The 12,538-nt window shown below is 37.3% G+C and overlaps 1 protein-coding gene across 2 annotated transcripts; it reads right to left on the reverse strand.

The window, feature by feature from the left end:
- Positions 1 to 473: 473 nt before the first annotated feature.
- On the reverse strand, positions 474 to 12,336 carry SIKE1 (suppressor of IKBKE 1). 2 transcript variants are annotated; one of them, XM_008973540.5, is made up of 5 exons: positions 11,468 to 12,336; positions 11,141 to 11,246; positions 10,174 to 10,316; positions 7,321 to 7,434; positions 474 to 5,352 (listed from the first exon to the last, which is right to left on the reverse strand). In XM_008973540.5, the coding sequence occupies exons 1-5, from the start codon at positions 11,636 to 11,638 to the stop codon at positions 5,251 to 5,253; spliced, it is 636 nt and encodes a 211-aa protein (XP_008971788.1). In that variant the 5' UTR covers positions 11,639 to 12,336; the 3' UTR covers positions 474 to 5,250. The 2 variants fall into 2 exon arrangements, with proteins under 2 accessions (XP_008971788.1, XP_003805690.1); XM_003805642.6 differs by having other exon boundaries at positions 11,480 to 11,739.
- Between the last annotated feature and the right edge of the window lie 202 nt (positions 12,337 to 12,538).

The following is a 12,538-nucleotide window of genomic DNA, read 5'->3' on the forward strand; positions in this document are numbered from 1 at the left end:
ATTCAGATTGCCTTTGTCCAGTCATCCACCGTAAGTGCAAACCAATTTTGTATATGCTTACAATCAACCACATCGGAACCTGTACCTGTGTAAGACATATCCCAATATCAAAGATGTTAAAATAAGAAATAGAAATGAATGTTACAATCAGTAACATACAAACATTCATCAATTAGTTCCACACATATTTCTACGAGCCTAGATGAAATTTTGAGTGAAGTTGTAGCTAACTGAAACTCTGAAGGTTCTGCCTCCTCTTTAGCATTACAGGAGTGACAAAACAAAAAGCATTATCTGCTTTTTCCTATATTAGCAGATAATACCCCTTAATTCACTCTGAAAGTTGCCATGAGATATTATCAGTGAAATAACTGCAGAATGTGAAATATGTCATCTTATAGTTAAATGTGTTTAATATAAATGAGGCAGAGGAAGGGAGAATTAAAAATTAGTAAGTAAAATATTAGCAAGGATTTTTTTAAAAATGTATAATTTATTATATATGTATGTATTCCTTAACAATATGTTGTATAACCCAACAATGAAATATACATCAATGAAAATGACAGCTATAAAACAATAAAACTTGTGAATTCTAGAGACATGTTGAGTGAAAAAAACCAAATCCTTAGACTACATAGAGTATGATACAATTTTTTTGAAGTTCAAAAAGAAAGAAAACTATAAAATAAGTCACTTTAGGGATACATATGTATTTTAGGTCTTTCTACATGCGAACAAAACTATTAAAAAGAGAGCGGGGGGGTGGGCAAAGATAGGAGAAGAGCTCAAATAGATAAAATACAAGCACTCATAATGTTATTCTTAAGTTAGGTGATGAGTTATTATGCTTGATAATTTATTTGCATTCCACATTTACCCTTTTATAAGCATCAAATATTACATTTAAATATAAGTCCCAAATTATGTATAAAGTGTTGATAAAATTTATATCTGCATGGCTGTTCCTAAAACTATGCTTATTTTATCAAGCAGAGTTCTTGGTTTTAGGCAATTCAGGTTAATTTTAATAACAGCAAAAAAATGATTTTATTAAAAGTAATTCTCAGGATCTCTAGGACAGCCAGCAAACAAGAATTAGAGGTTACAGGCCAGGCACAGTGGCTCACGCCTATAATCCCAGCACTTTGGGAGGCCAAGGCGGGCGGATCACCTGAAGTCATAAGTTCGAGACCAGCCTGGCCAACATGGAGAAACCCCATCTACTAAAAACACAAAAATTAGCTGTGCATGGTGGTGGGCACTTGTAATCCCAGCGACTTGGGAGGCTGAGGCAGGAGAATCGCTTGAACCCAGGAGGTGGAGGTTGCAGTGCGTTAAGACAGTGCTACTGCACTCCAGCCTGGTTGACAGAGCAAGACTGTCTCAAAAAAATAAAAATAAAAAAAATAGAATTAGAGGTTATCGCTAACTAAATCACTTTTGCTGTACCTCTGTGGAGATGAATGCAGTAGTGTTGTTAATCACCATCTTCAAAGCAATCTGCATGGTTCCCTCCTTCTTTGTATCACTAATTTTAAAATTGAAGGCAGATGTTTCTTCCTTAGCTGCAAAAGGAGGCTGAGAAAACATTACCTGGTACTTTCAAATTCTTTAGGAGGAAGAAATGCTCTGCCTCATTAGGTGAGGGATTCCTTAAACACAGGAGTTAGGATATTGGGCAGCCAAAAGAGAAATGACAGATGTCTGCTACAGCCCATTCTCTTGGCCATTCAATATCAACACACTCCTTCAGCTAATTCTTCCAAAACTATATTCAAGGGGAAAGGACTTGACAATATAAAGTCACAGACATGTCACAGTCACAGACACTGTTAGTTGCTTTCTCAATATTCTTTCTTCTTGCTAATACTGATTTTATTTGGGACAGCTATGTACCCTGCTTTCTTTGCAGGTACCAGTGGCCATTTAACTGGTCAGGCAATTAAGTCAAGGGGAAATCCATTTGGGATTTCTGAGAAAGCTTTGCTTTCCCTCATAAAAGGCGATATATATAGCTGGCACAGGCCATTTCCATTTTTTCTTCCTTGCCTTCAACATGGCCATGACATTTGGCTTGGCAATAACTTTCTAGCAAACACAAGAAAACAGCATGAGGGATGTAAGCCAATATGGTAAGGAGGCAGATTTGAAAGACAGAACTGCACCTTTTCCTGTATATAGTAAGAGTCACTGATTATACATTATTCCTTTCAGTTGAATCACACATACTCTCAGCTACACCATTCTAGAAAATAATATCTCATTAGTTAAGACTCCATTTATTGAATTCATAATACTTTATAAGCTGTGGTGTTTCTTTTGCACTAATAAAAATAGATTTTGCTAATCAAGAACCACTTGAACTCCCAACAGTATTTGGCATTTAGGCATCTCAAGTTAGTTAGTGATTAAAAATGTGCTTAAGACTCTGTCTGGGTTTGAATCTTGGTTCCAGTTTGGACAAATAACCACCTCCTTGTGCCTGAGTATCTGCAAAATGAGGTACAGTTAAAATGGAGTTTATATAATACAGTACCTGACAGGTAGTAAAGCACTCAATAGATGGTAGCTATTATTGGCAATACCATACATACTTTGCTTTTGTGGCACCAAAGTTTTCTATTTCCCTCCTACCCATTTATTATCTCTATTGAATTCTCAAGTTTAAAGTCCCTCTTCTGTATCTTATACATACTATAATGGATTTATCACACTGCATTATAATTTTATATATATACTTGTCTCCTGTACCAGACTTTTTCATTTTTAAATTCATAAGTATTAATGAAGTGGTTGGCACATAGACTATTTTCTTTTTCATCTTTTAGAGTGCTAACTATTACACAATGGGGCCTAGATATTTTAAAATTAGTGTCTTTAGGAATTGTTTGAGATGATTAGAATACAAATTCTTGAACTTCATCACCAAATTTCTATTTCAGTAGGTCAGGGAAGCACATTTTGAAGAACACTAAAATAGACCTTCAATGTTTGAATCCAATTATGCATAAGGTATTAATATAAGAATTATACATAAGATATTGACATAATACTACACTAATATAAGGTACTATTTGTAGAGTTATACACTGCTGAATATACTGTGCTAATTACAAAGTATTTATGACTCTTGTGAGGACCACTTGACAAGGTTGCTATATATATGTAAAAAAACCCTCTGCACTTCCTAATTTGACTTACTACTGAGTAAAATTAGCTTATCTTCTCAAAATGCAGTTGTTGTTAGAAAATATAATTTTGAACTAAGATTTTTGCAAACCAGGCAAGTTCTTCATCCACTGAAGGAGAAACTTTAAAATCCACTTAAAATGAAGAGCATTCCTCCCCGACTCAATTTTCTAACTACACATTATCTTCATAGCATTAACACCAGCCAGAATTTATATTATGTAGAGCACTAAAAGCTTCTTAGACTTGTACCTCAGGCTTTTAATTTCGCAGGGGGAAAAGTTAGTATGTCGATTTATCCTAACACTTGAGATATAAAGAACTTTATAAACAGCTCTAAAGGAACATAAAGCAGATAAAGGGACACCATATTATACCTTGATTTGATTACTTCATCATTTTCACTGAAATCTGGCCATGGTAGGTTTGGCCGTGGCTGCCAAATGGTATAGAGTACCTGCCTCTTGAATGGATTTATGGGGTCACTTAAGGTATACTTCGAGGCAGATGGCTGGGCTAATAGTTACTTACTTACTCTTGGGAAATGAAATAAAAAATGCTCACACTTGGAAGTGTTTTTTTGTCAAATTCTATGCAGGATATCAAACATAAATTTGAAAAATTCTTAAATGACATATACCTATGCATTAACACCCACTGCTCTAGATGACATCCATTAGTTATTACTGGGATCAGATGCTTTTAGGACATCTTTAAAATATTTTGTTATTTTAACTATAGTTCTTTATAGCATTACGAAAGAAATATCACTCACATAAAGCACTAACAACTCTTTTTAGTACTGTGTCTCTCCCATGCAGTATGGTGCTTAATGTTACTGGAAAATATTGACAGGTTTAGCATTATTTCAACTAATTCTGGGCAAATCTAAATAGAATAGTATAACATGAAGAAATTTATAAATTTGAAATGTGAGTAAACTGGGACGGGAATGAGTTGATGAGTGAACCCAGTTGACCACTGGGCATTTGAATCTCAATGTTGCCTACACAGCATTATGAGTGTAATAATTTTCATTAGGTAACAAAACTGCTTCCTCACCTTTTTATATAGCTTAAACAAACAAACAAAAAAGATTAAAAAAACCCTGCTTCTATGTAAACAAAAAAAAAGAAAGCCAACTATTAGTGCTAGGAATGAAAGACATCCAATCCAAGTAAGTGATGGTTCTTAACTATAAAATGGAAATTGTATAAAAATTAAAATAGAATGTAGAACTAGTAGGATAACATTGAAAAACTGACTACTTATATATATATTTTTTATTTTTTGTGTGTTTTTGGCTGATTATATTTAATAAAAGCTACTTTTAGTATTTGAACTAAGTGCACATGTGTGCATTCACATACACAGGACAAGCTCCTCAGCTTTGAACAATATGAACTTTGGACAATATGACAACTATAGCATCACTGGGCAAAAAAAATAGCTGACTTATTTCCAAGTGTGTTTCCTGGAACTAGCAGTAGGTTCTCTCAAATTAAAAGTAAAGGCACCAGGCTATAAAGTGCCAATTCTTAGCACCAGAGAGACTTAAAATGTCACAGGTGAATGACATTACAAATCAGAGAATCTGCTGATCTAGTTCTGTGGAATTGTATTATTTTTGTCAAATGGAAAAAAAAAATCAAGGTTTATGCCAAATAGATTTAAAAAGTTAATCTTTCCTAAAATTTCCTAGAAGAGTATTTTACAATGCTATGTAAAATAAATTGCTGGCTTATAAAAAATGCTCAAAGTTTCAGAGATGTGAAAAATAACAAAGAACTGAAAACATAGTTTATATAAATCAAGGTCCCAGAAATGAAAAGTAGTCTCTTTGAGAAAGGAATGGTGAAATTCAGCATGTAGTATTCACATTAACACATCTGAGAACTGTGGACAGCCAATATTGACTGGAATTCTAAATTGCCACCTGATACCTTTAATTAAGATTAAATCAAATCTGAGGCAAGACACTTAATGGACAGTACTTGAATGGGAAGACAGTAACTTCCTTCCTTGATAGACAATCTCTAGCCATCATTCAGAGTTCAGTTATTTGATGGCTTGGGAAGCAGTGTCCATTGAGTTTTCCTTTCTGGCTTGAAGAGACTCACTGCTGATGGACAATAATTCTCGAAGTTCCTTATTTTCAAGCTGGAAAAAAAAAGGCATGTTTATTTCTGGTATTTTTACTGTCAAACTGCATTACAACAACACATTATTTTGAGCCAGGAGCAGAAAACATTATTTTAATTTTAAAAAATTTATGGAAACAAAAAATCCACTAGTTGAGAATTTCCTTAAATACTACTTATTTATTCATTTAACAAACATTTACATGTAGGATGTAGGCAATGATACTCTTTTGTAGTAGTAATTTACTGAGTAATTTCTACATACCAAGTGTTAGGATTACAAAGGAGAAACAAAAAACAAGGTCCTCTCCATTTGAGGAATTCACTGTTATATTCTTCTTGGTTCCCACAGTTTTACTATTATTTCTTTTATTTAAAAAATTCCTAATAATCGTTTCACTCTGATTAATCTCCTCTCCTGGATATCTTACAGTTCTAGAGAAATGGAAGGAAAGGGGGAAAGAAATTACTTATTGAGCATGTAGCTGGGTACTACTTGGGTGCCCTGTATATGTTATCTCACAATAATCTGTAGGGTAGGTATCATTGCCTACATCCATATATTTCAGATGAGGATACTCTGGCTCACAAAATTCCTAACAGTTGTCCAAATTCAGACAACTTGGATGTGGTATTGCTGGGGTCTGAATCTGGTGGTCATGTATTTTCTACTTGAAGTATTAAGGTAGAATTTGCCCCACATTTCCTTAGGGCTGTTTCCGTAAGTGAGGTAAATCGGGGATAAATAGAAGGTCATGCTATCATTTCACTAGCTCCTAATTCCTACTTGGGACCTGTCACTACCTTTGATTTCTAGCTTCTGCTCTTCATCCTTATCCTCTGCAGAAAACTCTGGTAAACCAAAGCATTTTTAGCTTCACCAAGATGTGCGGAAGTCCCAGCTAGAGTAACTAAGAGATTAGAGCCTGTGGTCGACGAATCTTCTACCACATGAAGTGCTTCCTTCGGTATTTGTATCTGTCTCCTAGCATTTACATACTATTTAATATCATATAATACTAGGGTTATCCCTTCCACTAGACTCTGGGCAGGTATCTGTTTTTTTCTCTCTGGTATTTCTCAAAGGCCCCAGGACAGCACCTTGTAATAAGCAGCATTCAAACCATTCACTGAAATGCTTTGCTTTTTTTTTTTTTTTTTTGAGACAGGGTCTCACTCTGTCACTCGGTTGGAGTGCAGTGGCATGCATGATCGTGGCTCACTGCAGCCTTGACTTCCCAGGTTCAGGTGATCCTCACACCTCAGCCTCTGAGTACCTGGGATTACAGGTGTGCACCACCACACCTGGCTAATTTTCTGTATTTTTTTGTAAAGACAGGGTTCCGCCATGTTGCCCAGGCTGCTCTTGAACTCTTGGGCTCAAGCAATTCACTCACCTCAGCCTCTCAAAGTTGAAATGCTTTTCCTTAACAATTTTATGAGCACACTAATACCCCGAACTTTTTTTGTAACATATTCCTATTCTAATCAAAATATGACATAAACATAGCTTTTAAGAAATCAAGACTACAAGGCTTATACAAGCAGTTCTTTGGCTTTGTACCCCAAATGCAACCACTTTTAACACTTTTATCTATTTCTTTTGGTATTTAATTCTGTAATTCTAAATAATATGCTTATACTGCTATTTCCTGATCATCAATTTTAGACATTATCTACTTCACTTCTTATTATGGCAGATGAAGGATTTTATCTCACATATAACTTCTCCCCTCCACTCCCTCTACATTCCCATATGATAATACCTCAAGTTCTTGCCAATACATAGTTGGTATTTCCATTGATTGCTGTTTACTATATTTCCTTTCTTCAAAAGGGTATAAAAGGGTATGAAGGAGGAGTTTTAATTTTAAATCATGAGCACACAGAAAACATCAATATATTACAGTGATGGGATAGTGATGGCATATCTTCCAGACTCGGAAAACTATGAAATACTGTGAACCTAAATTAGCTACAATCTTACCTCTAATTGGGCTAATTTTTCCTGAATCTTACAAAACTGGTCATCATCCACCTGAACTGCTTTCCTCATCACTTCTCCCATTTCACAGATTCTGTCAATCTGACTCTCAATTTCCTGTGAAGATATTAAGGAAACAAATGTGGAAAAATCACCTGTTCTGTAGATATAAAGAACGTAAAAGCATGTGCATTACGATTTTTAAAAGTTCATTTAATCTATGATACAGAAGTTACAATGGAGTTTCCCTACAATTTTAGTCCTCAGACACGAAGCCATAGTAAAGTGACCTTGTATTCACGGATAATTTTTTTATTTTTATTTTTTTTCAAAAAATCAATTGTGGAAGACAGTGTGGTGATTCCTCAAGGATCTAGAACTAGAAATACCATTTGACCCAGCAATCCCATTATTGGGTATATACCCAAAGGATTGTAAATCATGCTACTATAAAGACACACGCACACATGTTTATTGCGGCACTATTCACAATAGCAAAGACTTGGAACCAACCCAAATGTCCATCAATGATAGACTGGATTAAGAAAATGTGGCACATATACACCATGGAATACTATGCAGCCATAAAAAAGGATGAGTTCATGTCCTTTGTAGGGACATGGATGAAGCTGGAAACCATCATTCTGAGCAAACTATCACAAAGACAGAAAACCAAACACCGCATGTTCTCACTCATAGGTGGGAATTGAACAATGAGAACACTTGGACACAGGGTGGGGAACATCACACACCGGGACCTGTCATAGGGTTGGGGGAGTGGGGACGGATAGCATTAGGAGGAATACCTAATGTAAAGGACGAGTTAATGGGTACAGCACACCATCATGGCACATGTATACACATGTTAACAAACCTGCACGTTTTGCACATGTACCCTAGAACTTATTTAAAAAACAAAAAAAAGGCCTCCTTAAGGGGATCCTCATTCCAGTTGTATATGTTCTATTAATACCACTACTAAGGAATACAGTTTTTTAAAATATATATAATGTTTCTTATATTTAAAACCAAGAAGTGAAGAGTAGAATGCATTTTCTGTTTTCGCTCTTTGCCCAGACATCAAGTTGATAATCATATGGTTATCTGTGATATGCATCAGCTCATAAGTAACCCTTTGGTATGTGAACATGGGGAATTTTAAAATACTGGACTCTTCAATATGGATTTGTGTTACACTCATGTCATCATCTCATGCCTTCCAAGATTTCAAAGGATCTGATGGCTGTAATTGCAGAGAATAAATGAGTAATCTTTAGTCTATTTCAGAAATAGAAGGCTACATGATTCCCTTTCCATAAAGGAATAAGGTTTCATCCAATGCCAACTCTGGTAAGGCCTTAGTCATTTTTGTGGGTGAAATCTGATTCGATGCAAGCAATGTTATTTTCATTTCTGAAAATTATCTATGTCCAGTGCATCAATCCCCCAGTAGGTCCACACTCCAATAAAAAGATTTGAAATGGAAAAAAAAAATCAATTGTAGTTTAACTACCCATTGGATGTTGGATACTATCTCTAAGTGGCTGTTTAACTTAAATTTGAATACTTTTACTGGCAGGAAGCTTACTACATTCCAAGGTGCTTTATTCCATCTTTGGACATATCACTTAGAAAGTTTATCTATCTGAGTAAACTCTGTCTCTTTCAAGGTTCAAGTTTTTTCCTCCATACGAGAAGAAAATCTATTTTTCTCTTCCAGATGAAAGCCATTCAAATATTTAAAATATCTGTTTCCTAAAACTTTTAAGTCAGTAAAATGCATTCAATGGAATTTAAGATGAAGCTTATATTTCACTACATCTCACAGAAGTAGTAGGCTCCAACCCTATACATCTAGAATTAAATGATACAGTACACAAGAATGTACAATGACAACCATGAAGCACCTACAAACATAAGGACAATTACTGAGCCTCCCAAATTAGCAAAGAACAGAAACTATGCCATGTTTGTTTTTTTAAAAAACCATACTTCTCTCCCCTAACAACATAGTATGATACTATGTGGTTCAGTTTATAAAAGGTTTACTGACTGCCTGCTATATGTCAGGTACTATGTTAGGAATAAAATGTGAATTCATGCGCCTTACAAGCAAGGAGCTTAAGTTAAATGTATAAGTAATAACCAACCAAGTGTTTACCAGGCAGCTTCAACACTAACTGGCATTATGTTTGGTGGGAGCGCTAAGAATTAATGAACATTTTCTTTTTTTTTTTTTTTTTTTTTTTCACCTTTTTTTTTTTTTCACCATGAACATTTTCAAAAGAGATCTTGGTGAGGGAGGGGGAACCTTAGTCCCACTCAAATAAAAGGATCTGAGCAGCCCCATCCTCCTTCTTTCTATTCATATCTTTACAAAGCCATGGCAAAATAAACAACAAATGTGATAAACATGAAAGGAAAATGAGCTTACTTTTCTTCAAAAACAAGCACACATGGCCAGGCGCAGTGGTTCATGCCTATAATCCCAGCACTTTGGAAGGCTAACGTGGGTGGATCGCTTGAGCCCAGGAGTTTCAGATCAGCCTGGGCAACATGGCGAAATGTTATCTCTACCAAAAAACAAACAAACAAACAAACAAACAAAAAACCCCACAAAAATTAACAGGGCGTGGTGGTGTGCACCTGTAGTCCCAGCTGCTCCGGAGGCAGAGGTGAGACGATGGCTTGAGCTCAGGAGGCAGAGGTTGCAGTGAGCCGAGATCGTGCCATTACACCACGGCCTGGTCGACAAGAGCCAGACCCTATCTCACAAAGCAAAAAAACAAGCACACAATCTAAAACAATCTCAAGATTTCAATTTGGTTCACTTCGAATTTATTCAAAGTTTCTTACTGCAGAGTGAGACTGGTGAGCTTTCAGGACTGGTTCAGCATCCACCGCTTTTTTAGCAACCATTAACTGTAACATCTGTTTCCGATATTTGCTCATGATGAGTTCCAAAGCATCCTGGTGTTCCTCCAAGGAAATCCACAGCTCTGGCAAAAAATAAAAGAACTTGGCAGTGATGTCTGAGAGACAGTTCCCAAATCCAAAGTCTTAACAGTTGGAATTTTGTAACACTATATAGATAATATGAATCTAAAGTTGTAAATCAATGTTTAAGTCCGCAAAACTGAACAGTTAAAGTCTATGTGAAAGGTAACTTTCTAGGCAGAGAAGCAAAGTCTTGCAGAAACAACAATGGATGTATCATCAGAAGACATGTGTTTGAGTTCAGTTCTGTAACTTGCTTGGTTAATACTCATAAGTAAATCATTTAGCTTCTTCTGAGCCTATTTCTTAACTGCATTGTGTAGATAAAAATGAAGATATGAGAATACAGTAGCATGATATATGTGAAACCCCTCTGGTAAACAACTATTAATACCACAATCATTAATAATGTACTAATCAAGCCTAAGAATATATACCCTTAGAATAAAATTCTGCTGCTTCACCTTGCACAAACAAGAACATAAACAAAACCTTAAATCTTACCTTCAGTGTTTATATTAATACTTAAACATTAAATTTTAAGTCCATGAGGCTATGAACTCTTTTGTTACACATCTGAGGATGCTTAAAAATAAACCATGCAATAATTCCAACTCTACACAGCACCTCTTTGGTAAGCTGCTGCAATATTAGTCAGATGACCTTGAAAAGGGTAATCTAACAAACTTTATTGTTACTGGGCCAGATCAGGAGGACTCTCCTACTAAAAGTACTGACCTGGAAATATATGTACACTTTTGTAAATGTTTAGGGCAATTTTGCAATAACTTTAAACTATTACCAGATATGAAAAGGCCTGACTAACCTCTGTTTTCCTGTTGCAAGTCTCTAATCTGTGTGTTCTCTTGGGACAGCAGAATGTGAGGTTTGTATTTGGACATGTCCTTCATATCGGATGCATCCTCTTGATACTGGACAAATAGAGACAGACTAAGCATGCCTTAAAGAGAACAGCGGCAGATGCAACTGAAGAGGCAGAAGTTAGGGCTCCAGGGCAGGATTCTCAGCCCCGACCCAGGAAAATGGTCTCACCGCCGCCCTCTGAGACCGGGAATAAATTCCAGGCCGAGTTCCCACTTTACCTCGCTCTCCACCCTTCAGTGCCCAGAATCCGAGAGCACTGGACTCCTACCCTCTGCCTGACCTGGTCCGGAAGCGCTGTCCCCGCCTCCCGCATAGCTGCTACCCGCCGGTGCAGCGCTGCCGACTGATCCACCAGCGACTCGGCGGCCGCATCGTGCTCCCGCAGCCTCTCCAGCAGCGTCTTGGCGTCTGTCAGGATCTTCTCGATGGTGCAGCTCATAGCAGCAGCACCACCCCAGCCCCCGCCGGGCTCAGCTACGCGACTCGCTCAGATCTTCTGGGAGTCTGTCTCAGCATTACAGGCGTCATTTCCGGGCACGTTTAAAAGGTGTCTTGGTAGGCGCAATAGGCGCCTGCGCAGTGGCAGCCTATTTTGCGGGTTGACCCACTTTAACCTGCGGCTTCCTTGCAGTCCTTCCTTGCGCGGAGCCCCAGACCTACACTTGCCACGCCGTTGGTTTCCAGTTACCACAGCCTGGTGGTCAGGCTATGATTAGCTGGGCAGTGGGAAGGTCTCCTTTCCCTACTGGTTTTCATTGATGTGGGTTGTTCTTCAGTCACAGTTAGTTTCTTTTTATTTTCATTATTTTTTTCTTTTTTGAGACGGAATCTTGCTCTTGTCGTCCAGGCTGGAGTGCAGTGGCGCGATCTTGGCTCATTGCAACCTCTGCCTCCAGGGTTCAAGCGATTCTCCTGCCTCAGCCTCCCGAGTAGCTGGGATTACAGGCATGCGCCACCACGCCGGCTAATTTTTCTATTTTTAGTAGAAACGGGGTTTCACATGTTGGCCTGGCCGGTTTCGAACTCCTGACCTCAAGTGATCTGCCCGCCTCGGCCTCCCAAAGTGCTGGGATTACAGGTGTGAGCCCCTGCGCCTGGCCTACTTTCATTTAATTTTTTTTTAATTGTGGCAAAATACACATAAAATTTAATATCTCAGCCATTTATAAGTGTACAGTTCAGTTGTACATTCATATTGTTATACAGCCACCATCAGCATCCATCTCTAGAACTTTTTCATCTTGCAGTACTGAAGTTCTGTACTCATTAAACAATAATTCCTCATTCTTCCTTATCCCCAGCTCCTGGCAACCACCATTCTACTTTGTGTCTCTACAAA

Source organism: Pan paniscus, chromosome 1 (assembly GCF_029289425.2).
Source record: "Pan paniscus chromosome 1, NHGRI_mPanPan1-v2.0_pri, whole genome shotgun sequence".
Lineage (NCBI taxonomy): Eukaryota > Metazoa > Chordata > Mammalia > Primates > Hominidae > Pan > Pan paniscus.